The sequence below is a fragment of the Artibeus jamaicensis genome, unplaced genomic scaffold (assembly GCF_021234435.1).
Source record: "Artibeus jamaicensis isolate MK-2021 breed Jamaican fruit bat unplaced genomic scaffold, CSHL_Jam_final contig_387, whole genome shotgun sequence".
Taxonomy (NCBI): Eukaryota; Metazoa; Chordata; class Mammalia; order Chiroptera; family Phyllostomidae; genus Artibeus; species Artibeus jamaicensis.
The window spans coordinates 38,486,379-38,514,181 of NW_026521812.1; the positions used below are offsets into that span (position 1 = coordinate 38,486,379).

A 27,803-nucleotide genomic window follows, 5' to 3' on the forward strand; every position below is an offset into this window, starting at 1 on the left:
GAGCCAGCGTCTCGCCCGCTCTCGGCATCCCGCCCGCACTTCTGCCCGTGGCGGGGCGGTGTCTGCGGAAGCTCCCTGGGTCTGGCCCGGTCGGCCCGAGCCGCGCTGAGACCCGGGCGCCCGCGGCGCGGAGTGGAGGCCGGAGCCCGGCCAGCGACCAGCCATGGAGACCCGCTACAACCTGAAGAGTCCGGGTGAGCAGGGCTGGGGTCGGTGGGCAGCGCTGGCAGGATGGACCAGAGTGAACCAGGACTGCCGGGCTGGCACTGCAGTCCCCTCGCGTCCTCCGCCACTCGCGGCGCCGTCCGGACGCGGAGCCGTACGCGAGACCGCCGGCCGCCAGAGTGGTGCAGGCCGTACGGCAGGACGGCCGGGTGCGCACCGGCTGCCGGAGGTGGGGACTGCCAGCGCCCCGCGGCACCCGGGCTCGCCCTCCCCTCTTCTGCGTCTGGAGGAGCTGGGTTATGAACTCATCCCTAAGAACAGGTGTAAAGATGATGCCCGAGTCTAACAGTAACAGCCCCTTGCTGGACTGCTTCCCGAACAGTCCTCTTCTCCATCGCTGCCGCCGGACTTTTAACTGTTTGACTCACTCGCATGTGAGGATTTAGTTTAAATATACTATTTGCAGCATATGGGCCTAATAGAATTACAAAGGAAATGTTCAGTACTTAACTGGTTAGTCAAAGAGCTAATTAAGAAAACTAGTTTTGAGCCGTGTACTTTAGTGCTAACCATGATTTTTTTTTTGCCATACTACCATGATTCGTATCTATTCATAGACTTCTTTTCCAGTTTTTAATGGCCCTGCCTAATTTATAGAAGTAGCCCAAACAATCCCAGTCTCAAAGTCTTCTCCGGTGCATTATGAAGATGTAAGGAAAGCACTCAGCTCTCTTAGATTAAGGCAAGCTTGAAATGAATCATTATAAATGATATTTATTCTATCTGTACTGTAAATTTGTCAGGAGGGAGAAACTCCACAGTTCAGCTCTAAATGATAGTCCTAACATATCAGTTTGACCAGCACTTACTGCTTCTTATTTTATTTCTTCTTCCAAAGAAGCAGCTTCTCAGTAGCAGTCAGCAGTGTTAACATTCTTATGGAAACAGTTGACACTGTGAATCTTTGATTTGATCTGTTGCCTCCTGTATCCACCTAGGCTGGGATTGAACCCTCAGCGTAGGCATGTGCCCAGGCCAGGAACTGACCTGCAACCATTCTACTTAAGATTATGCAAAGGGTCCAGAAAAGTCCGAGGATATTGATTAAACAGAGCTCTGTTAACTTCAGTGTTGTCAGGCTAAGAAATGTTCTTAGGTGACCAAGTATGTAGAAGAGTCATACCATTTGGGGGCGGGGCATAGATTCCTTTAAAAATCTAGTGAAGGCTGTGAGCTCTCCAAGAAATAATTTATACAATTCAGTTTCGGTGGGGTCATGATTTCCCTCCTCCAACCCATCTCTTAAGAATGTCAGGGCGGAGCCGGGGGTGGGGGGGGAGGCAGGGCAGGGGGCAGATCAAAGAGAAAGAGGGAAAGGAAAGCTTAAGTTTAGATGCTTAAATTTTTCAGATTGTAGTAGATTTATATAAAACTGGGGTAAAAATGTATGGTGGGTGACTCCTTGTTCACATGTTACCAAGTTCTGTAGGACACCTGAGGTACTTAGTGAAATGCCCAGAAATAGTGAAAATATGAGTATGATTTGGAATGGAGGTTGTTATCAGAAGAGATCACTCAATTTTATAGATTATCATACCTAAGATTAACATACAAGCATTTAACATTCTCCAGAAATTTGTGTATTTTTGAAGTAACATATGTATGACCTTTTGCCAGCACTCTGAGCTTTGGCCAACATGTTTCTAGCTGTGTAATAAATTGCTTCCTCTTTTTGGTTGCATTTCCTCAACGGTGATGTTACTGTTCTAAATCGAATGTCTTATTTTAAAAGACTTTATTTATTTATTTTTAGAGAGAGGGGAAGGGAGGGAGAGAGGGAGAGAAACATCACTGTGTGGTTGCCTCTCACCTGGCCCCACTAGGGACCTGATCTGCAACCTAGGCATGTGTCCTGACTGGGAATCAAACTGATGACCCTTTGCTTTGCAGTCCCAGCGCTCAAACCACTCAGCTGCTCCAACCAGGGCCCAAACGGACTTAAAAATTTTTTTTTTCCTTTGAGGTTCATGGAGAAGGTGAATTAAATGAGGTATGGGACTGGCTGAAACTGCTAGGAGGTATAGTTGAAAGTACTTCCTTCCTTTGTTTTATTCTCAGTCCTATGATATTTTTAGAGTACTGTATATGAGAGGAAGTTGTTAAAAACACTGCATGATGTAAGAGATATAATCCTTTTTCTCTCTATTTCATTTAGAAGTATAAATGGGACAATTAAGTTAAGACAGTACAGGTTAAGGGCCAGTGTGCTAGCATGTAGATAGCATGTTTGTTCATTTTGTAGGTGGGAGAACATATTTCTTTATGATTTTTCTGCAATGGACTTGTGGTTGTGGGCACAGCTCTATGTGGGACCACCTCATAAGCTCTGTGACTAGCCTATCAATAGTTGCCTCTGGGTCATGTTCCCTGATTCTTTTTTGGGTCTGCTCTGCCTAAGGTAGTAGGGTCTCAGTACAAAGTAAGGAGACCTCCTTACTTTGTATTGAGTATAAAGAACCTCCTGTGGCAGCTTCCCTCAGAAGGGGCTGATAGGCATGTTCGGCAGGTGATTGGCATATATATCAGAGATTGGTACAAAGGTACCCACCTTCTCCATCCAAAACCTCCGAGTTATCTATCCTGTCCACTTGCCCTTGATGTCAACTTTACCTTCATACTAATCATTCTCAAGCTTTAATGTATAATGCAGATCCTTCTCCTAGACTGTAGATACACAGAACTTAATGGTGATTTAATAACTTCACTCAGATTTCCCATAAACCGAAAAAATATCTACAAGATGTAAATACCAACATTATTAGTGTTCTCTCCCCCCACAAACTTGCATCTCTCCTTAATAGTTTTTGCTAGGGGTTGACAGCACCCAAGCACCCATGGGAGTCGTCTTTGATCTCATGATCTACTCCTTTACTCCATCCTTCACCCTAAAATTATCTCACACATGCACATGCATTTGAGCATGGGTGCCGATAGACCAGGCAGACATATCTCACCAGACACTGTGCCACCAGATAAATTAAAACAAAATGAAATACTGTATTGTACCATGTATAATGCATTCCCATGTATAATGAACACCCACAGCTTTTGGCCCACACTTTCAGAAAAAAACTTTCATTTTAATTTTTAAATTCAATTATTTATTTATTTATTTATATTTAGATACTTGATTTTTGTATTATAAAGGAATTTAGCATTTCTTTTTGAACATATCGTACAAGAAATTTTATGTAACAAATAATTACAAAACACAAGAACAGATACAAAGTATAGGAAATTTTTAAAAGAATTAAAAACATTTATATAGATATAGAATTAGTACTGACCACATATAATACATGTTCTTATTTTCCCTCAAAAATTTGGGCAAAAGAGTACATGTTATTTATGGCAAAATACTGTAAAACATGATTAGATCAGTTTCCAAATTGAGAAATTTTCAATAGCTTTCTGATAGCTGTGGATAAAGTTCAAAGTCAATTGTTTTGCTTGGCCTATGGGGCTGCTGCTGATTTGATCTTTGCTTTTCTCACCAGCCTTATCTTGTAGCACTCCTGTGCTCTGTCGAATTTTCACTGTCCATCTATTTTGCCTGAGTGTCCCCAGATGGAACAGCTCTTCTCACCCTTTGTCCTTGTTGGAGCCGCTGCTTGGAATGTCTTCCCTTTAATTCATTTGAAATTCCTATTAATTCTTCAGGCTTCTTTGAGGTTCAGTGTTGTCCAACTCCTGTAGGCAGACTAAGGTAGTCTCTATATTTGTTTACTCTTGGTCATTGTTTGTGTAGTGATTGTTTTCATGTCTTGCTGTGAGCTTTTAGAAGGCAAGAAGCCGGTTTGGGTCATTCTATATCCATTGCTCAGATGTTCATTCTTTCTTTTTTTAAAAAAAGATTTTATTTAATTACTTGTAGAGAGAGGGGAAGGGAAGGAGGAAGAGAGTGAGAGAAACATCGGATGTGTGACAGATACACTGATCTGTTGCCTCTCACACACCCCCAGCGGGGGACCTGGCCCGCAACCCAGGCATACGCCCTGACTAGGAATCAAACCTGGGACCTTTGGGTTCATAGGCTGATGCTCAATCCACTGAGCCACACCAGCCAGGGTCAGACATTTATTCTTTAATTGTTTATTGAATGGATACCTTTGCAAGTATTTCTGGGCAGAAACATTAGTCCTTAAACACTTGCCTTCATGTGGGAACAGGAAGAGGCAGTTGGGGAGCGTGACTTTGTGTTCACATCCTCAGTACACCTGCCTCTTTTGTGTTTTACCCATGCTTTGGAGATTGATGGTATCAACATAGCTGCTTTCTGAAAGAAATAGATGCATGAGAGTGACCTGCAAAGGATCCCTCATTCCTTGGCTGGTGTGGCTTAGTTGGTTAGGCATTGTCTCACAAACAAAAGGTCACTGGTTCTATTCCTAATCAGGGCACATGCCTGGGTTGCATCCCCAGTTGGGGGCGTGCGAGAGGCAACTGCTCAGTGTTGTCTCTCTTACGGCAATGATTCTCTCCCTCTCTTTCTTCCTTCCCCTCTCTCTAGAATTAATAAAAGAAAATAAATAAATAATATCCTATCAGCTGTAGCTTTGTCTCCAAACCCAAAAATTAACCCAGTAACCTAGCCTGGATATGTGCAGAACACTAGTGCCTAGGCCGGCGGAGCCTAGAGCTCGGATCTAGAGTGATCATGTGTCCACCGTGAAAACGAATACCAGAACAGGCACATAGGTGTTCTCCACCGATTTTCCCTGCCCAGGAACATCTTATCTCACCGTGACGGAGAATTCCAGTGAATAACCTTGCAAAGAGATAAGAGAGGAGCTGATGGGGGAAGTTTTCTCTCTAGTCATGTGGTAGCAAGAGGCAGAGTATCAAGAGTGGCAGACTGCGCATTAGCCCTAGTTGCCAGTAAGGACTTTGAATCTTGACTATTCCATGGCATCAATATTTTTCCTTGGGAGCCAGGGACCCAAGGGAGCCACGCCATGTGGCCAACTACATGTGCCCAAGGCATGATTTTGAAATAATTACTGAGAAGGCCTTGTATCCCAGTTCATTTCTGACCTGAATAACTTGTGGTCTGGGGAAGAGGGAGGGGTGAAAAGGAAAGGAGAATTATGTGAAAAAATTATTGACTCTCATTGGACAGATGTAAACATTGAGGCACAATAAGATTAAATGTCTTGTTCAAGAATTCAGGCCTAAGAAACCAGAGCCAGTATTTTAATGCAGCTCTAGTTCCAGAGTATACACGTTCTTTTTCACTAAGGCATTCATACTATATGTTATTTCACAGAAAGCAAGTTATGTAGACACTAGACTGGTCTTACCTTCTATTTGGCTATGTGACTTTAGCTCTCACATGGTACATGCCTGTGTGGCCTATGAGCTAATAAAATCAACATTTAAAAATTTTTTAAAAGATTTTATTTATTTATCTTTAGTGGGGAAGAGAAGGAGAGAGGGAGAGAAATACCAATGTATGGTTGCCTCTCATGTGTCCTCTTACTGGGAACTGGCCTGCAACCCAGGCATGTGCCCTGACTGGGAATTGAACTTCGATCCTTTGATTTGTAGGCCCACACTCAATTCACTGAGCTACACCAGCCAGGACCATGTTTAAATTTTTAAATGAAGGATTCTTCCTTTAAATGCATTCTTGTAGCATTTCTTATCTTTTCATATATCTTTCATAATGTCCAGGCACTATTGGGTGTTTACTTTCTTCTCTCCAACTGAACTGAGCTAAGTGAAGAAGAGGCAGAGAAAATGTGATAAGAATTTGGAGCGACATAAAATCTGACCTCTTCAGTGTGAGCATTATTCAGCTAGCTGATGAAGAATGCAGGAAAAACAATCCCCTTGGCATCTCTGATTGTTGACAGCTGCCACACTTATTAACTTCATAATAGTGTCCATAATTTTACTTATATATAATGTTATTTTTTAAAAATATTTTTAAATGTATTTTTGGAGGGCAAGGGAGGGAGAAAGAGAGGGAGAGAAACATCGATGTCCAGTTGGCTGCCTCTCACATGCTCCGACTGGGGACCTGGCCCACAACCCCGGCATGTGCCCTGACGGGGAATTGAACCCTTGACCTTTCAGTTCTCAGGCTGGCGCTCAATCCACTGAGCCACACTAGCCAGGGTTATATCTATATCTAATATTATTGATTTAAAACAACAATGTTTTTATAGGCTCCAAACTAGGGGTTTTCAATCTTTGTTCTGTGGGCCCCTTCGATAGAACAGGCGGAGAGAATGTAAATAGCTTGAAGGCCCTTCCTTGTCCTGGCTTCAGCCAAAACAGCTTTCTGTTACCTGTTCTACATACTGAGGTTCTCATTAAGCTTTTCTTTGAATCATGGATTTTATCTTATTGTCAAATAAGTTTGAAAAACATTGCCTTTAATGAGATCCTTGGAGAGATTTGTTGGGGGGAGATAATAGAAGTTAATACAATTAATAGTTGAGTGCTGACTGTGTGCTAAGCCTTGAAGAGACTGCAGTGAAGTAGGTTGTTTAGCAGGTGTTAAGTAATTAGAAGAGGAATGAACTTTTTATATAAGATAGACACAGCGTTATGGGGGCTTATAGTAAGGACACCTAACCTAGTGTCCAGGGCAGTGGCTTCCAAACCTGGCTGAGCATTAGAGCGACTGGGAGAGCATTCCTGGTCTCCACTCCCCTCCCAGAGCTCCTCGGGGTTTGTATCTGTCCAGATGGGACTCTTCAGTCACTCCTCTGAGGATGGACAAGGAAAGGTGTCGGGGACACTTTCCTGAGGAAGTTACTTGAGGATTTGCTGGGAGCCAGTCTAGATGATGCGGTGGGGGAGGGGTGGGAACGGCACTGCGCGCTGAGGAACCAGTAGGAGTAAAGGTCTGGCACAGAGAGAAGTGGAGGGTCTAGAACTTGCTGGAAGGATATTCTATACTATAGAACATATATAGTCTATATAACACATGTTTCTAATACAGCATTTATCATGCTCTTTTGTGTTCACGCCCTCCTCCTCCTCAAGTTTATAAGCTTGATAACAGAAACTTTTATTTTGGTTGTAGATATAGCATCTAGTGTAAGCTCAGTAATAAGTATTTGATGATCAAGTGAACAAAAGTCTCTGCCTACAGGGGCCTAGTTTAGAGCAGGAGGTGGAAAAGAATATTAATTATGGAATGGGATAATGACTTAAGAACTTCTTTTTTTTTTTTGCCTTAGGAACCCTTGATTAAAATGGAATTTTGTGCAAGAGTCCTGATTGATACATGCCGAATTGTGATATAGTGTGGGAGTTGCTTCTTAGTTAACCTCCCCTGATAACTTCCTGCCTATGCTTCCGCACATTTTACTTTTCTTGTTTCCTCTGCCTGTTCATACCCACCTGCTTAATTCCTGTTGTCTTTCTTTCCGACGTCGGTACCTGACCTCCTTTCTCTAATGTCTGTTGTGAACTCAGGTGCCCCCCTGGTGCATGCCTCCCCCTGGAGCACCAACATCAGTTGGTTTTCAAGCAGAGTTTCCCGGAGCCTCGGGTACCTGTCTTTTTTATGGGTTTGCTGTCCTACACCAGTATCCTGACATTTTTTAGCACCTGAAGCTTCAGGTGGGAGGGGCTGCAATCAAAGGATTGGCATTTGAGAGCCAGTAGGGATGAAAAGAGGGCATAGATACAGTGATTTATCATGGAGGTAAAAAGCTGTGCCATTAACTGAAAGGTAAGAGAGAAGAGAGATAAATAAGTAAACAGGTGTGAAACAGCCTTAGGGTGCTAGTTGGCAAGAGTGGGCCAGTGGGCTTACTAGGGAAATAGAGGAACTTAGGGTGGCATTGTGTTCCAGTGGAGGGTGTTGCTAATAACTCTGTAATGGCATCAGTGTGCCTGCCTGTGTGACTCTTACCCCCTTCAGTCGTGCTCAGCTGTTTGGGTATAGACACCAAGAAAAAAGATGGTTGGGTTGGGTCAGCTGGAATTGAATTTTATTAGGGGAGTTTGGAAGAGGAGACCCTAAGGCCAAGAGTGTAGATAAAGAGGGAAGTGAGTATAAGGACAGGTGGGGTTGAGGAAGTTGTAGGGTCAGTGGATCAAAGGTTTTAATTAAGCTGAAGAATCATTTCAAAAAGGAAATCAGCCCTGGCTGGTGTGGCTCAGTGGATTGAGTGCCAGCCTGCGAACAGAAAGGTCTCAGGTTGGATTCCCAGTCAGGGCACATGCCTGGGTTGCAGGCTGGGTCCCCAGCGGGGGGTGTGCGAGAGGCAACCAATCATGTGTCTCTCACACATCAATGTTGCTCTCTTTCTTTCTCCCTTCCCCTCTCTTTGAAAATAAATAAATCAAATCTTGAAAAATTTCTGTTTTAAAAAAGGAAATTAATTAGGGTTATGGAGTTGCACGACTTCCTGAGACAGTCCCACTAAGTTAATGCAAGATACTGAGTGGGAAGTCCCAAGAGGTTGAAAATATAGGGGGATTTACAGTTTATTAGTGTGAGTTCCAAAGGGCACATTTTTGTTAATATAGACGTTTTGACATGATAGAGTTGTATTGTCTGTGTTAGAATTTCAACTCTATAATTTATTTGTGTGAGACCTTGGACAAATTTTTTTTTGTCTGGAAAATAGGGATTTTTAAAATCTCATAGCTTTGTTTTGAGGATTGTATGAGTTGATGTTTGAGTGCTACCACGTAGGAAGTATATATAAGAACTTATTAAATAGAAATAGTGTCTTTATGCCCTGGCTGGTGTAGCTCAGTGGATTGAGTGCTGGCTGCGAACCAAAGGGTTGCTGGTTCAATTCCTAGTCAGGGCACCTGCCTGGGCTTTGGGCCAGGTCCCCAGTAGGAGGTGTGCAAGAGGCAACCACACATTGATGATTTTCTCCCTCTATTTCTCCCTCCCTTCCCCTTTCTCTAAAAATAAATGAATAAATAAATCTTTTAAAAATGGCATCTTTATAAGACTTACCTATATTTTAATTTAATATATAACTCTTCTCATTTCTAGCTACCATTTCCTCTCCCCCTCCAATTACTATTATTCCATAATTAAACCTTCACTCAGTTGAATCAGTACTCTATACTCTATACATGTTTTGTTAAAGTAGAAACTTTTTCATTAGCTTTGTAAATTTGTGCTAGTGACTTGGTAAAGTATATTTTAAATGTCTCTATCTTATGAATTTTATTTTAGCTGTTAAACGTTTAATGAAAGAAGCAGCAGAACTGAAAGATCCAACAGATCATTACCATGCGCAGCCTTTAGAGGTTAGTTTGTGTGTCCATCTTCTACATATGGATTTTCATGTTTTACACAAATTCCTTAAAATTGTTTTTTCATTGCTTTGAGTCACTGCAGATGTGTTTGATGTGTTTATTAATACATTTTACTCCCAGTATTTCCTGAGGATTTCATTAGCCATTCAGAATCAGACATTTTAGAAGAAGCTGATTTCTGGTCTCTATAAAATGGGTCTCAGGCTACATTGGTTTTAGGTCTTGAAAATGAAGCAGAGAGGGAAGTGGAGAGAACCCGGTACTTCTATTCTGTCTGGAAGACCCAGCTCCTTGAGGGATCTCTGCAGTAGCCTGGGCTTTCTCTCTCTTCAGTCTTCTCCCCTGTGAAAGGAGGGTATTTACAAGTGCTCAGTCTGGTTTCCAAATAAAATGTGATAATGTATGCACAAGTATTTTGCAAACTGTAACTGTAAGAGGATGTTCCTAGCATATGTATTAATATCACTGGCCACTCACAAATAAGGTCATAGGTGTCTGTGAGGGAGAATTTTTAAAGGCTGTTAAAATAATCCACATTTCAATTAATTATTTGATTATACAGTTGGCCCTTGAACAATACAGGGGTTGGGTCCCCAAATCCTACACAGTTGAAAATTCATGTATAACTTGGCTCCCCCCAAACTTTACTAATGTAGCCTACTGTTGACTGGAAGCCTTACTGATAGTATAGACAGTCAATTAACACATATTTTTCATGTTCTGTGTGTTAGGTACTATATTCTTACAATAAAATAAGCTAGATAAAAGAAATGGTATGAAGGAAATCATAAGGAAAATATATTTATGGTAATATATATATTTATTGGAAATTATTCAAATATAAGTGGACCCGTGCAATTCAAACCCACATTATTCAAGGATTAACTGTATAATAATTATTACTAATTAGAATTGAAGGACTAATTTTTAGCTTAATGAAATTTTTAATCTTATTTCTGAATATATAACAAGGTTCAGACATTTTTAAGTGCATTTTTTAGAAAAGATCTAGTGCTTATTGGACATGAAAGCTAGATTGAAGAGCTTTTATTTATAGTTTTTATACTTGAGACATTTTGTGCATTAGAAACTGTTCTAACAATAGTATAAAGCACCTTTTCTTACCCAATTATGTTTCTAATAGTCATTCATAAAACCAATCCAACTTTTAATGTTACTGTTTCCTTGTCGGTCATTGGTTTTTGTTCAGGATAACCTATTTGAATGGCACTTCACAGTGAGAGGGCCGCCAGATTCTGATTTTGATGGAGGAGTTTATCATGGACGAATAGTACTCCCACCAGAGTACCCCATGAAACCACCGAGCATTATTCTTCTGACGGTAAGGGTTCCTGGCTTTTTGGTGGGAGTCTTCACGGTGGCTTCAAAACACGGTCAATGTACTCACTTACATAAGAAATAAAGTGGCACATTATTATTATTTTGCTTTTGAGAGTCAGGCCTTGGTACTATAAATTTTTTCCCCACCAAAAAATTTATAGGAATTATTGATGCTAATTAATGTATAATTAGTATAGTATGGTTATTAGAATCCAATGAATCAATGTGTGCAAAGGGCTAGGCAATGCCTGGCACATTGGGGGTGCTCAGTAAAGAAAGGGTGGTTAAAGATATTGAACCTTGTAATCACATCATCTTCTTTAACCTCTCACTTTTCTTACACTCTGTTCCTTAGTTTCCTCATTTTTATGTGTAGCTCTTAGAAGAAGTGACGCAGAGTCCTCAATAAATGTTTGCTATATTATTACTATTTATACCTTAGGATTTCTATCTACATTCACATATTTTATCTTCATGTGAAGGAAAAATATTAATCCAGTTTTCTCTTCTCTTTCCTGGGATGTTTGCCATCAGTAAATTCCTCTCTTTTTTATTTTAAAGATTTCATTTATTTATTTTTAGAGAGAGGGGAAGGGAGGGAGAAAGAGAGAGAAACATCAGTGTGTGGTTGCTTCTAGTACACCCCCAACTGGGGACCTGGCCCACAAGCCAAGTTTGTGCCCTGACTGGGAATGAAACTGGCTACCCTTTGGTTTGCAGGCCAGTGCTCAATCCACTGAGCCACACCAGCCAGGGCAATAAATTCCTCTCCTAATTGTTAAGCTTTCCTTCCCTCATTTCCTTTTATTTACAAGTCTCCCCAATCTTGAATAAAGCAAAAACAAACATGAAAACCTTTCTTTATCTCTGCTTACCACTTGATGTTATTGTCTTGTTTTTATCTTTGAAAGCTTCAAGGCATATTTACTCTAGTGTAGCCTGCTATGGTCTGGTTTCCACACATTCTCACTACACTAATCTCGAAGATTAGTTTGAAAATCCACTGCCTTTTTCAGTTTTTATCCTGTTCCATCTAAATTAAACATCTGACACTTCACGGGGTAGCAAATAGTGAGACAGAAGGTGTTCATTAACAAGTGCCAAGTTAATGCTGCTTTTTCCTACATTTAGTGTGATGGGAAAAGCATTAGTTTTGGAGCCAGTAGACCTGGCTTCTGACCAGTGCTATTTCTGTTACACCACAGGCAGGTTACATAATTTCTTTGAAATTTATTTTTTTCTTCTGTCAAAAGGTCGTGCATGGTAGATGTAATCACACTTTATAAAGTTCCTTTCATACAGAAGCTGCCTAGCAAATCTTAATTGACATTTACAATCATTAGTGTGGGCAGCAGGGCTGGAGCAGGGTCCTGGACAGGCCCTGCTGTGTCAGGAGCCACTTTTCTTTGCAAGGTCGTGGGGAGAGCGAGTGGCCGAGGGAGAGGGGCTGATGCGTGGGGAGATTGGGAGGGTGGTTGGAGCAGCAGCCGTTCACCAACAAGTACAGAAATATTTCAGGAGTTAACCAACGGAATGGTCATACTTGGCACAGTGGCTGAGAACCAACCTTTCCTCCTGGTTTTCATTGTTTGTTCTTTCTGGCTTGCTTCCTCACTTTTGAAAATTTTCCTCTCTTTTCTGACCTTTATTCAACAAATATTTGTTAAATACGCATCATTCACCCTATAGGTACAGCAGAAAATAAATCAAACTCTCTGTGCATGCCAGGCACATATTCTGACTTCGTGCCTGTTCTTTGCTTCTTCCCCTAAATGTGGTATTCTGCAAGTTTAGATTGCAGATGTTTTTTCTTATTTCTGTGAAATGGCTCCAGTGGTTACCTCTGGGAAGTCAGGTATAAAATTTGTATATCTTCTGGTATCACCATGTTTGTATTTCTCCTGTGGCTGGACGTCATCAATAGCTCTTCTACTATGAAAATAGATTCGCATCCAAAGCTGAAATCATTATCTCTGCTCTTCCTCCATAGTATTCCTTTCTTATAAAATTATACCATCCTTCTGAAAATCACTCCTGCCCTCGGAGCCTTCCTCGCCGTTATCTAGTTAGGTGGTATGATGTCCTTAGGTTTTACCCTAATCTTTTTTTAGACTCTTCACAGAGCCTCGTACCATAGTAGGCACAGAGGAGGTCGTCAGAACATCTCTATATACCAATAATTTAGATTTCAACTATATAATCCAATTTCCAAAAGGTGCTTCAACTTGTAAAAACAGCTTGTATTATTCATTCAGAATCCAAATATTTGTGCAGTTCTATTAAGAGGACAAAAATCTGTATCCCCTTAAAGATTACATTCTTTTAAAATTATCTTAAACATTATTTATATATAAAATATGTTTACACTAATAAATGTAAAACATGAAGCACATCTATAACTTTTAAATGCCTTATTTATTCCTAAGGCTAATGGACGATTTGAAGTAGGCAAGAAAATCTGTTTGAGCATCTCAGGACATCATCCTGAAACTTGGCAGCCTTCATGGAGTAGTGAGTACTAATTTAAAGTGAATATATCTTGCACAACTTTAGTCAGTTCATAATGATAAAGTATAATACCTTCTTGAGCTTGAAACTGTTTTTGATAAATCATTTAATACTATTGAATGAATAGGAAAGATACTTTCCCGTGTCTGGATTTTGGCCCCCATTTCACTGCAGCTGTCCTACCTGCACCTCTTCAGTGAAAGCCCGAGTCTCCTTCTCTCCGCCCAGAGTAAGCCCAGTTCCCTTTACAAAGCACTTCAGATTGATGTTTGCTTTCTGTTTCAGTAAGAACAGCGTTATTAGCCATCATTGGGTTTATGCCAACAAAAGGAGAGGGAGCCATAGGTTCTCTAGATTACACACCTGAGGAACGAAGAGCACTTGCCAAAAAGTAAGTTTTGCATTTTCTTCTTTTAAGACCTAAATATTATTCTGGAAAATGGCTGCTTAGTTTTGCTATTTTAGAAATTCAGTTGTACCAGTTTACTTCAGGGTTGAACAGAGTCCAAAGAATTTATTTCCTGCTATCTGGTTTTAGAAATTAATTGATAATATCAAACTACAGTGGGACCCTGGCCAGGTAGCTCAGTTAGTTAGAGTGTTGCCCTGATAGGCCAACGTTGTAGGTTCGATCCCTGGTGAGGATACATCCAGGAATCAACCCATGAATGCATAGAGTGGAGCGACAAATTGATGTTTGTTTCCCTCTGTCTCTCTCCCTGCCTCCCCTCCCCCTCTCTCTAAAATCAATTTAAAAAAATACTACAGTGGGAGGTATCTTCTAGAAAATAGTACAGGTCACTTGTCTCCACGTGGACAGTATTACGGGTGGAAAAGAACTAGAGCCATCGTTAATGTAGCTTTCCACAAGATTAAAAACTTGAGGTCGGGGAGGGAATCCACTCATCTACCTTTGTATCTATAGTGTCTGGCTCACAGCAAGTGCTCAGTGAATGATCTGGAATAAAGAGAAGGAGATTTCATTGAGCTGTGGTTTCCTAGTGGTAGTACCTTCTCAGTTTCTTTCAGGGGCATTCTGTCCTTATAACCCAGGTTAGTCATTAGATTTAGAGTGTTCTCCTTGGAGTAGTGCTGAAACTAATTCTCAGTTTTGATCACTGTCCCGTTCTGGATTCTGCTGCCTACCACACTCTTCACACATATCCTATGAATTAAATTACAGGGGGGACAAAAGTAGGTTCACAGCTGTGAGTACAGGAAACAGTTTATTCTTATGTTATTATTTTCCATCTGAACAACTAAGCCTACTTTTGCCCACCTCTGTAGCTTCTCTTCCTCTGGCACAGTCCCGAATAGGCCCTTCCCAGGTGTTTGTTAAATCAAGGAGATTTTAGTGTCTGGAATATTTGGTAGACCCTCTGGTTTCCTCAGTCATTTTTTTTTAAACCTATTCCCAAGTTCTTGGATATACCTTACTTACAAGTACTGTTCACAAATTATAACACATGTACTTTGAATACATGGCATTTGTTTTACTTGCGTTTCTCTGTTGGCTTTCTGTTTTGATATTTTATCCAGTTATTTTTGTATATAAGGTAAAAAGAAAAAAATTGGTTTTTATTCTAGACTTGTCAATGTGTATATTCTAGTTTGCATTAGAGGCTTTTTAAAAACCTGATTTTGGCCCTGGCTGGTGTAGCTTGATCACCAGCCTGCAAACCAAAGGGTTGCTGGTTCGATTCCCAGTCAGGGCACATGCCAGGATCGTAGGCCAGGTCCTCAGTAGGGGACATAAGAGGGGCAACCACAGATTGACATTTCTAAAAACACATAGATAAAATCTTAAAAAAAATAAAAACTTCATTTTGCATTTAACCATGGTAAGCTACTATTTTTGTGGATAAACTAATATACTCAAAATAAACATTCTCCTTTAAGTTTCATCTGACTAACATTTTAAGGCAGATAATTTGGTAAAACTGATTCTCACAAGGCTTTGAATAATGATGCTGCTTCTGATGAAACAAAAAAATTAATAAATACTAAATTAATACTACTTTGACATATATTTTGTTTATATGAAGCTACTTCATAAATTTAAGTAGCATGTTCTTCAAGACCTAAGGCTTTTATTATGTTGGACTAGATGCACAATAAAATAATTTTCAAGAGGAAGTTCGGCAGTGTGACAGTACATGTTTTTACATATCGTGTGTTTGCTTCCAGTCGCACAGACCCTCAGCGAGCTCTGTGAGCTGTGGGACACTTGTCGGCTGTCTCTGGAACACAGGGGGAAAATGAAAGCACAGAAAAACAAATAAATCTGAGGAGAGTCTAGTTAACAGGTTATCTTGCTAACCTGTTATATCTATTAAGTAGATACCTTGAGTGTCTCCTTAATGTAATCAGTGATAAATTTCAGAATCAGGATTTTTCCATGAGTTCTTCTGTATTTCAGGTTTTACTGCCATTTAGATTTGTACTGCTGTTGGGATTTGTGACTTGTTTTCCCCCTGGAAATATCTGTAAATTCTATTTTTAGTTGACTTCCTTACTGTTTACATATTTTTTATTAGAAAAAAATTGAGTTTTCTAGTGTACTTTTCACAGACTTAACATAGGCTTGTTATATGTGATCTCAAGGACAGTGTAATTAGACGGTTTACTGTATTTTGTCTTGTATAATGCACACCTTTTTTGCCCAAATTTTTGAGGTTAAAGTAAGGATATGCATTATATAAATGCTTTTAATTATTGTATTTATGCCTATGTGTTAAAAAGTATAACTCTAGAAGGCAGTAATGACATCTGTATGCAAAGTAATACCTTAGAATATAATAATTGGTTTTATTTCTAAATATAAATAAAAATTTGAATTAAAAAATTAAAAAGAAAGATTTTTTTCCTGAAAGTTTGGACTAAAAACATGGGTGTGCATTATACATGGGAGCACATTAGACACAGCAAAGTGTGGTATATCTTTTGTCATGTAAATCTAAAGCTGATTTTTCTTTACATAGTATATTGGGAAAATAATGAAGTCTTAGACCAAATTTTTTTTTTAAATAATGTCTCCTGTGCTTTGTTTTTAGTTTGAAGATTTTATTTATTTATTTTTGGAGAGAGTGAAAGGGAGGGAGAAAGGAAGAGAAACATCAGTGTGCAAGAGAGAGATCTACTGGTTGGCTCTTACAGGCCCCCAGCTGGGGACCTGCCCCGGGCGTGTGCCCTGACTGCAGGCTGGCACTCAGTCTATTGATCCACACCAGCCAGGGTTTTGGTTTGTTTGTTTTTTTTTAGGATTTATCAAATTTTAGTGTTAGATTTTTAAGAAAGATTTTAATTATTTATTTTTAGAAAGAAGGGGAGGGAGGGAGAAAGAGAGGGAGAGAAAGAGTGGTGTGAGAGAGAAACAGGTCCCCAACTGGAGACTGGGCCTGCGACCCAGGCAAGTGACCTTTTGTTTTGCAGGAAGATGCCAAGCCAGCTGAGCCACACCAGCCAGGGCTAAAGTTAGATTTTTAAAAATACTGAGATATAATTGACATAAATTTTTTTGTGCCAACATAACTTGTATATGTGTCTCAGAACTATAATTGCCTAATTTACATGTAGATAAATGTGATATGGACTTATCTAGTGTTCTTTTTTAAATTTAAAACATTCATTATTTGAGCGTATTGCATTAATATTCATGTATTTGATTTGTTCTCATTAAAAAAAATTACTTTCTACCAGATCCCAAGATTTCTGTTGTGATGGATGTGGCTGCACCATGAAGGATGTCCTGTTGCCTTTAAAATCTGGAAGCGATTCAAGCAAGGCCGACCAAGAAGCCAAGGAATTGGCTAGACAAATCAGTTTTAAGGTAGTCCAAACTGATAAATAGATTCAAATTGCGAAGCCCCTATTTATTTATTTAGTTAGTTATTTATTGAAAGATTTAATTTTTTTTAAATTTATTTTTAGAGGGGAGAAAGGATGGAGAAAGAGAGGGTGAGAAACATCAGTGTGTGTTTGCCTTTCATGCACCCCCTACTGGGGACCTGGCCTGCAATCCAGGCTTGTGCCCTGACTGGGAATTGAATCCACGACCCTTTGGTTCGCAGGCCAGCAGCACTCAATCCACTCAGCCAAAACAGCCAGGGCTGAAGCCCTTTTATTTTCTTTCAAAAGTAAAATAATATTGTCCTATTGCAATAAGGTTTTTACAAATAGTTTTTTAATTACAAAACTAATAATATACATTCACAAAGGCATTATATGGCATAGTGGTTTAAAGCTTGGACTCTGGTATACAATGCCAGGGATCAAATCCCAGCTTTGCTTTTTATTAGAAGTAGGACATCAGACATATTACTTAAGCACCTCGTGCCTTTTTCTCACCTGTAAATAATAACATTACTTATGGGATTCTTACGAGGATTAAGAGAGTTAATACTGACGTGTATTGTATTTAGAACTGTCCCTGGTGCTTAATAAGCTTTAGCTATTATTATAGAAAATATAGATAAGCAGTAAGAAAATAACAGTCATATAATCCCAGCGTCAAGAAACAACTACTGTTATTATTTTGGCATATCTCCCTTAAGTCCTTTTTTCCTTGCATATATTTTACCCAAACGTATAAATACTTCTATAATTTAATTAGGTTCATAAAAAAATGTGAGCCCATATTAAGCAACATGGTATCTCCTCCTGCTTTTCTGCCTCTCTCTATCCTGTCTGTCCTTCCAAGGTCCAGTTCCTGGGAGAAATTTTTCCTTTGAAAGAGGAGGTGCTTAATAAATGTTGGTTATTTTCTTCCTTCTGAAGATTCCTGTTATATATAAAATTGCTTTTCTGAAAATCTTAAGGCCTGATATGTTTTATACTCAGAATTTCAGATTTTAGAAAATGTCAAATGCACACTGTGTATTAATACTCACTATGGGATCTGGGGCAGTTCTCCAGAATCCCATTCACTAATATTTCATCAGCAAACTTGGGGATATCTGCACTAATGTAGAATAAAGACTGTTAATAGCCTCACATGTCAGACTTTGCCTGAAAATTACAAAAACTTTAGATTTCAGAGATTTTTGAAATTGTAGATTGTGAGCCATGGGTGTTAGTTTTGTCCCTAGCTGAGTAACGTCTCCTTGAGAACGGGTTGTCCGTGTACCTTCCTGTAATACCTCACACAGTGTTGGACACGTGAGCGCTCAACATGTAACTGATTGATGTTCATGTTAAAGCAGCAATTACAGTAAATCTAAGAAAGGGAATGTAGTAGGTTTGGGGTTATTCTGTATGTTTCTTCTTGTGACACTGCTCTTGGGTCTTATCTTTTTTATAGGCAGAAGTCAATTCATCTGGAAAGACTATTGCTGAGTCAGATTTAAACCACCCTTTTTCACTAAATGATTTACAAGACAGTGTACCTACAACATTCCAGGGTGCTGCAGCCAGTACATCGGTATGGTTCTTGTCTTTCACGTGGACGAGTATCTATGTCATTACCATTATTTGCCATAGTAGGAGGAGATCCCTAGAGGAAATATCTGGTTTTCCTACCAGTTGGAGTTTAGCCCAACTCTCCCTCTCATGAATTACTATATTTTCTTGAGAAAGTTATTCATACTTTCTGGTTTTTTTTTTTATTGTTAAATGGGGCTAGACTAAATAATTTTTAGCTCCTTTCGTCCCTTTGGAATTTTCTGTGTATTTCTGAGAAAAGTTAGCCTCAATATAGTGCTACAGTTAGAATAAAATATACATACATTAACCACTTTCTAAAAAGACAGTCTGTCTTTGGCAGGTCTGTTAAGCTGCATGAGACTTAATAGAGGACTGGAGAAAAAGATTTGCCTTAGACCTGCTCTGTCCAGTATAGTAGCTACTAGCCAATGTGACTGTCTGAATTTATATTTAAATTATTCTGAATTCAATTAAAAATTCAGTTTCTCAGTCACACTGGCCTCATTTGGGGTAATTCATAGCCACGTGTGGCTAACAGCTACGACATTGAACAGCACAGATCACGAACATTACCGTAATCGCACAGAGTTCTGCTGGACAGTGCTGCCTTGTGCATGCTTAAGTGTCCAATGAGCAGTTATTGAATGAGAGGTTGAATGAATGCTGCGGCTGTTGCTCACTGTGCCCTGATCCATCTATTGTCTAATTACTGGGGGGAGGTGGCCAGGCCATGAGAGAGACTGATAAGAAAATGTGACTGAATTACTGCTAAATAATTAAGATTATGGGGGAAAACACTGACTTTATATGAGAGATGAACTGTTTTTTGGGGTTTTTTTTTTTTGGTAACAGGTTGTTTGGCAGACTAACCAAATTCTCCCCCTCACCCCAATTTACAGAGGTTTTAAAGGGTCAGGAAAATCGGAATGGAAGCTGGGCAAATACAGGCTTACCCTTTACTCAGGAATAACTTACTGTGAAATGGGGCTAAATGGGGTTGAGTGGCTCTCTGACATTCAGAGAGTGAGGATGGCTGAGAAGTGGATCGGAGAGGGCAGGCGAGGGGTGCTCCGAAGGAAGTACTTGAGGACTGCAGGTGGCGGTACAAGAAGGGAGTGTATGCTGAGTGTTAAATTGCTTTTACATGATCTACGTGTAAATTTATGCATTGCAGAGGAACATAATGAATTCATTTTAGTCAGGGTATGTTTTAAGTTTTCACCTTTAAAATTTGAATTGCTTTTTATTTTATAAATAGTTTTTTTAGAAATAAAAACGTCCTATTACAGAGGAAAGTGGTCATTTCTTTTTCTCCTATAAGGACAGTCTCCTAATATTTGTGATGTGTTTAGATCTGTCTTTAGTTTATTTTCAGTGTCAAGTCTGTGTCAAGTTTCCCTGTTGCATATTCCAGTTACACTTACTCCAAATGCAGTTTATTTTATAATTAATTATTGTCTGTCTCACTTCCCAGAATGTAAGTTCCTTTAGGATCAGGGTTGTGTCCCCAGTGCCTGGTGTAGTGTCTTGTATGTAGTAGGTGGTCAGTATGTATTTGTTGATTGAATGAATGAATCTTAGGATTAGCACTTTTATAAAAAAAAAAGTAGTACAGGTAAAGAAATCAAGATATTTTAGGTAAATTAGATAGCATAGGCAATAGTGTTGCTATTATAGTAGGATTTTTCATTTTGACTTTTAAAATACATAAAAGTTAGACTTATTTCATAGATATTGTGCCAATTCTGGTTAAAACACTGGCAAACAATAAGTTGTCTACAATTATGAGTTAAGCTTTTAATTACATTTACATGCAACCTCAGTGTAAGTCTGTAATCTGATCACTGTGGAGGTCACTGAGACCTGGTTTTGGAGAAGGCGGCTGCTTTGCATGCCGGTGCAGTGGAAGATCACGGAGATGTCAGGCATCGAGTCCCAGATAAGCTGCCATTTTAGCACGGAGGGGCGAGAGATTGCCAAAAGTCTAAATACAGCAGATAACAGCATTAGGCCATCTGTTGCTTGTGATGCAGATTTTCAGTCTATGTAGAAATGGGAAAAATACTGACTAGGTTTATGTTCTCCAGCCTGTCAGACTTTTTTTTCCTTTTCCTAGGGATGTTGTGCATAAGCCGTTCCATTTTGTATTAAAAAGTAAATACAAAACTCCCTCACAGATGATGATTATTTCAGATTATTATAGAAAAATTTATGTGTAATTTATCTATGACTGTGATTTTAAAAAATAGTTAAATTTAATTAAATAATATGTCACATTTGTCCTCCTTCCAAGAAATGTTTTACCTTAGTTAAGGAAATGGAAACTATTAACGACTTAAGTCTTTTCTCTGTGACATGCCTTTAGACAAGTGTAGGAAAACAACAAAGATTTAGAAGTCCTACCACTAATATTTTTTTTAAAATATTTTATTTATTTATTTTTAGACAGAGGTAAAGGGAGGGAGAAAGAGAGAGAGAGAGAAGCATCAATCAGCTGCCTCTTATGTGCCTCCAAGGACCTGGCCCACAAACCAGGCATGTGCCCTGACCAGGAATCAAACTGGTGACCTTTTGGTTTGCATAACGATGCCCAAAGCACTGAATTACACCAGTCAGGGCCTACCAGCAAGCTTAAAGCATTTCGAAAATGCTAAAACCAACTTGATTCTCCATTTGGCAGTTCAATATGAACTATAAAAATGTCCAATTAGTCCTTCAACTCCAAATAAACTAAGTTTCTCAGGATCATTGCATAAACTTGGGTTGTTAGAGTTTTCCTTTGATGTGATTATTTTAAATAGGAGAAATTTTAGAATTTTATGATACTGCAAGCACTTGGTTTTAGTCAGTAATATATTATCCAAAAGACACCAGAAATATGGAAACTAATTAAAGCAATATCTCTATATAAATATTTTCATTAAGTACATGTATTATACTAAAATATCATCTCAATGATTTTTTTAAAAGATTATTTATTTATTTATTTTTAGAGGGTAAGGGAAGGAGAGAGGGAGAGAAACATCAGTGCGTGGCTGCCTCTCGAAGGCCCCGCACTGGGGACCTGGCCTGCAACCCAGGCATGTGCCCTGACTGGGAATCAAACCGTGACCCTTTGGCTCACAGGCCGGTGCTCAATCCATTTATCTCAATGATTTTTAGGGATTGTTTTAATCTCTATGTTTTAAGGGATTGTTGTTCTAACTATAATTAATCACACTAATAAAGGTCCAAAAAGCTGTCTTAGTAAACTCATGACTTTTTTTTGTAACTTAGTTATGGTTAAAGTAATAATATTAATAATAACTAGCATTTAATAAGCAATTGTGTATCCTAAGCACTTTATATCATCCTGTTTAATCTCACAATACTGAACTAGATATTAGCCTCATTGTACAAATGTGGAAGCTGAGCCCGAGGTTGAATGAATTTTTCGGGTCACATGTATGAAGCGGCAAAGGCAGCCTAGTAATGATAAGACTCCCTGTTTTAGTCAGGTGTGCGGGTGGGGTAATGTTCTCCCCTCAAACTAGTGGGAAAAATAGCATGTACAAAACACAAGCTTTACTCTGAATCAGTCTCTTGTGCTGATTTCTGGATTGATAGGACCTCATATTTTTAAAAATTTTCCTTAAGAACCCATCTCCCTTTATCAGCCTTGAGTACTTTTGCTCTCTCAGATAGTTTTAGCTTGGTTGAGCAATTGAAAGAATGGGATAGTTCAAAGTGAATGTTTTATTGGCTGCTGTAACTCAGTTCAACTCGGTGAGTGTTTATTAAGTCACTATATGACGCCTGTGTCAGTGTAACACTTCATAAAACACTGCAGCTTTGTGCATGCGCTCTCTTTGGCAAGCAGCTTGCTCCTGGGAGTCCTGGAGTATGGAAGTCTAAGTTCATGCAACTCTAATTCAGTACCAGCACTAACATATTTTTAACTCAAAGTCAGCAGTTTATTTCTTCTGCTGTGTTATTGGTCACTACAGTTGAGTGCTCCCAAAGCATAGTTTTAAGAAGTATGGATTATTTAAGCTTTTTAATGCTGAGATGAATGTCAGATTTGAAATGTTATTTCTTCTGCAGGTAAATGAGATGAGCAGTTTTTTCCTGATGGTTATAGCTGTTGGCAGCCCAAAGCCCATCCTATTATCTTTCTAAAAAACTATTTGAATTATATTATTGAATTCTTTTTTTCTTCCAAATACTACATTTTTCTCTCTAATGGAATGTATTTAAAATGTTTTATATTTGCTCAGTAAAGTTATTCTGAATAAAACGTACATTCTTTTTTTACTTGAAAGAATGTGTATTGCATTAATACAATCAGTATAAACTTATTTTCAATAAAAGAATTAAAGGCCACTGGGTTATTACAGGTAGAGTTAAGGTATCTATATAAATAAAGTAGAATTCCTAGTAGAGAGCATTGTTGTCTCTAAACAGTAATTAAGATTTTGACTCACTTGTCACCACATTGTGGTTGTGCTTTGAAGGAGCATCACTGAAGGGCAGAGAGCAGTTGACATCCAGTGCTTTGTGGGGGCACCTCGGGTCTCCCGCAGCCACCTCCACATTTTTCTCAGGACACGCCCAAGGAGCTCTCGACATCACATAAAGTAACAGTTCAAACACGTACTGAAGGGTTCGTCTAGACTTGCGTTCAGTGCAGTTGATGAGAATTGTGAGGAAGGATAAGTCTAGTTTGAAAACCACCATCTAATCATCAAATTTTTACAACAGTGTTGCTGGGCAGAACGTATGAAGTTATTTCTTCTGCCTTTGATCGCTGGCAAAAGCATGTTGACGTAATAAGAAATGTTCATGAGAGGCACACTGTTGAGAGTTGCCCTTTTTTGCCATGTAGGATGGCAAATTTTCAAGTAGAAAGGAGAAATCTAATGCTTCTCAACTCTCCTGAAGAAGGGAGGGCCCCAGAGGCCCAGCAGATTTTGTTGGAGTCGCAGCTGAGGGAGAGTAGAAAGCCCTCTATGGAGAATATGGGCAAAACAGAGTAAGTCCTTGTCTTTCTTATTTCTGGTAAACTCCTCCTCCATCTGGTGAGTGCTCAGAGTAGGTTGTGTTGCTGTCTTACTCAGAAGGGTGAGCTATTCTTAGTCTGAACAATGAGGTAGTTTGTGGTAGTTTTGCCCTCAGTTGTATTTAGTGCTCTGAGGTTCGTTGTACTTTTGAATAGATAATAGGTATATGTATAAGTTTGCTTTGCCAGTTTCAAACAAAATTTCTTAAAATTTTCTAGTATGAAGTCCAGAACCCCTCAGAAGCATCTCTTCAACAGCCTGTCCAACCTGTCGCTAAGAGTACCTCCATGAGTCCTCGACAGCGCAGGGCCCAGCAGCAGAGTCAGAGGAGGCCGTCTGCTTCACCGGACGTAATCCAGGGCCAGCAGCCTAGAGACAACCACACTGATCATGGTGGATCTGCCGTGTTGATTGTCATCTTGACCTTGGCATTGGCAGCTCTTATATTCCGACGAATATATCTGGCCAATGAGTACGTATTTGACTTTGAGTTATAATACTGGTTTCTGTCTTAAGAGCTGTGACTCAACTGCTTCATTAAACATTCTGCATTGGGTATAATCTAAGAATTGTTTACAAAAATTATTTTGTATTACCTTTCATTCCTTTTTTGATCCTTATAAATTCAATATAAATGTAGCTAGACATTCAGACTGTGTCCTGCTCAGTTTAAGGGACTAGAAGTCAAGTCCTTTGTCTCACTATATGACCTGCTTTATAGGGAAATAATTTGTTATTTCTCTTATCTCAGCTTCTTTTTATGTAAATTTGTGATAGTTTTCTGTATAGCCCTTTGAAATTTTTGGATAAAAGATAGTGTTTGAAGTTCCATCGAGTATTAGTAGTTACTCAGTGTCATTCGTTGAGTACTCTGTTTCTACTTACGCAGAATGATTGAGGGATGAGAGCTGAAAGGGCAGAGTAAAACCCCTCCAATAGCTTACTTACAAGGTCATTCATATTGGGATCACCCATTCTGTGACAAACTTTATGTCCTGAACATTTTTCAATGGAAGTTACTATGTCAAACATTTATGAGGAAATGCAGTTACGTCTTTGTTATTGGATATTACTTGAAGAGGGAATAATGCTTTGTAACCACTTTGATGTACTTTTCCCATTCTCCCCAGTGAGCACATCAGATTGAAAAAGAAAGCAATCCTCCATACATCTGTGTTTTAAGGAAGGAAGGGTCCAAGCCAGAAATCACTTAATTTTAGCCCAGAAGTTAAGTGGGAGTATCTTAAGATTTGAATGGTCTGCTTTGAATTGTATATCTTTTGAGATGTATATATGCCTACCTTTGTAATCACCATAAATTTAATTATTCTGAAATATGCGTCATGTTGAACTGTTTCACGAACCATATTAATAGAAAAGCTCAGGGCCCAAACAACAATGATAGAAATTAGAAAAAAATTTACTTGGAATTGCCCACCTAATCAAAGCCCTAGAAATAATTTTCAGTGCAAAATCAGTATATAATATAGTGCAAGCTAGCCCCATATCCTCTGGTAGATAATTTTACCATCATAATGCTGAGTGAGAACATATAATCACAGAAAAACATTGCCTTCAGCATGTTTACTGGCAACATGGGAGGCACTCTTTGAGTGTTGTAAGTGCAGACTTAATTTTTATATAAACACAGGTAGTCCCCAGCTTCCAAATAGGTTATGCTGTCAAAGTACATTGGTAAGTTAATTTTTTTACACATCATTGTAAATGGTTTTTAGGCTCTAGACCAGTCCATAAAAGTTGGTCCATAATGTATCGAGTAATTTGGGAGATGGTATCCATAAAGTCCTTATGTGTTTAACTAACTGACATTATGGACAAGCTAGACGTAAAGCAATTTAAAGGCATGTGCGGTATGCACTCCTGCAGGGGACTTGGGCGCTGGTGGCCGCCAGACGCAGTTCCCGAGCCCAGAGCCACTTTCTTTTGTGTCTAAAAGAACAGCATACTGTATGCTATGGTATAATACGTCATTGTTTTCAATTTTAATAAATGAACATTTTAAAAGTGTTTACAGATTGTTTCTGTTGTATCTACAGCTGTAGTTGGTAAAGTCTAAAAAGCCCAAGGACTTGATGAAGACCTCATATGTCAGGAAAACAATAAGTTACCATTTTATAACTTTATTGCCATGAGGAAATGCATTCTGAAGTCTTGGTTTACAACACAAGATACTAAATATTGGTTCAGTCATCACTGGTCTCCAAACCAGGGCCACTGACCCTGGAAGGCCAGGCAGTATTACTATGGAGAAGGAAATCCCCGTGCTCTCAGCGCACGTGGAGATGGACCTTGTGCTAGGAATGGTCCCCCTCCACTTCCTCTCAGTCACACCTGAGCTGGCCTCTGGATCTGCGTGATCTTGTTGCGTGTTTCCATGGGATGTACTTTCACTTCCAAGTCGACTAAGCCGAGAAGGTGTTGCATTGTGCGGGACCTCTTCTATCTGGTTAGCTTCTCTTCCCTCACTTGTCACCTGACAGGCCACTTCCTTGTTTATGTTGGGGTTTATTTTTCCACATCCGATGCACATATTTGAAAGTGGCATCTTTAATACTGCTTCCCTTTCAGCTCTAACATATTACTTAAAAATCCTGAAGTGGTCCGTCTGCACCCCATTGTGGAGTTCCTGAGCAAAATTGACCTTCGGAGCCATTCATACTCAAACCCCACCTGATGGGCCTCTTCATAAAACTATTATTTTTTAAAGCCCCTTTTAACCCACTATTTACAGCATATGGTCAAAACTGGAGGTGTGATTTGGCAGGTAAAGACTTAGGACTCATTCTTTCCCCAGGCCTCAGATTAAGGTAGCTCAGTGACTCTTTCTTTGGCCAACATAGTGCCTGCCTACCTACCCAGGTAGTTAAAATAGCATGCTTGAAAAGGTATATAATGTCTGTTTCACCTGGTAAGTGTTCAAGCAAATGAAACCTTTCCAGTTTTATGTGTTGTGGGGCTTTTATGTAACGCTTTACACTTTCATGCTGCTTATTGTTTTTATTCTACTGAAATAAATGAATTTCATCAAAATTCTCAACAAATATTTTTTTTTAAACTTAAAAAAATTATTTTCTTTTTTTGAATGTAGAAATACAAAATCTCCATTTCAGGAGAATAAGAAATCTTTTTTGTTACTTTTAGCTATGAATAAACTTTCTGGTGTTTTGAGACCTCCCATTTTTATAAACCAGAATCAATAAACAAGTGAACCTCACAGATTTGAACTCTCAAGGGGAGAGTGCTCCGACCCTTGCCTGGACAGGTTTTTAATGGGTTCAATTAGCACAGGAATACAGGTAAAATTCATTAATTATTGTCAGGCAGTAAGGATCAAACAATAGCATACAAAGAACTCTGAGGGCCTATTCTGAGTTAGGGTCTGTTAGCTAAAGGGCTACAAAACTTTGGGAAACAAACTCATTTCCTGCTCATACCCTTATCATTTAATTTAGAGCATTCTTAGCAAGGCAGGTTTCCCAAGGTTTGACATAGGTTTCCCAGGTTTGACATATCCTTTCTCAGGCCTGATCACCCAGGGAACCTGCCCTTTCCAGCACAGGGCCGCACCCACCTATAGCATTGTTTCAGGTTTAAGTCAGGCAGGGGAAGTAAGGCAGCCAAGAGATTAGGAGACTTCTCGCAGACAGAATGAGGACTCAGGGTGTGTCAAAGCTGAGGGTCAAGGGTCCATCCCCCCCCTTTTGTTATAGCCCCCCAAGTCTTTCCCTGGGGCCTCCACGTGATCGTGCCTGATTTAGGTCGTCCCCCCTTGGGGAATCTTACCCTTTATTAGCTAACTCATCAAGCTTTGGGGGCCAGGCAGGGTGAAGTAAAAGGAGCAGAGGCAGTGCCCCTGCTGGGGAGATAAGCTTTGTCTCCTCAGTGGCTTATGGTCCGAAGGTAGCTCACTCAGCCTTAGCCACGGAGGGGTTACAGCTTCTGAAACCAGGTAAGGCAGTTCCCAACAGAAAAGTTTAAAAAATATTGGTAGGACCTAAAATT

General features: G+C 39.5%; 1 protein-coding gene across 4 annotated transcripts; it reads left to right on the forward strand.

The window, feature by feature from the left end:
- UBE2J1 (ubiquitin conjugating enzyme E2 J1) lies at positions 1-26,849 on the forward strand. 4 transcript variants are annotated; one of them, XM_053664752.1, is made up of 9 exons: positions 5-194; positions 796-907; positions 9,389-9,462; positions 10,682-10,813; positions 13,239-13,323; positions 13,606-13,711; positions 17,020-17,149; positions 18,620-18,739; positions 23,999-26,849. In XM_053664752.1, the coding sequence occupies exons 3-9, from the start codon at positions 9,403-9,405 to the stop codon at positions 24,275-24,277; spliced, it is 912 nt and encodes a 303-aa protein (XP_053520727.1). In that variant the 5' UTR covers positions 5-194; positions 796-907; positions 9,389-9,402; the 3' UTR covers positions 24,278-26,849. The 4 variants fall into 4 exon arrangements, with proteins under 4 accessions (XP_036987104.2, XP_053520728.1, XP_053520727.1 ...); XM_037131207.2 differs by lacking the exon at positions 796-907; XM_037131209.2 differs by lacking the exons at positions 796-907; positions 18,620-18,739 and having other exon boundaries at positions 1-194.
- Positions 26,850-27,803: the final 954 nt, after the last annotated feature.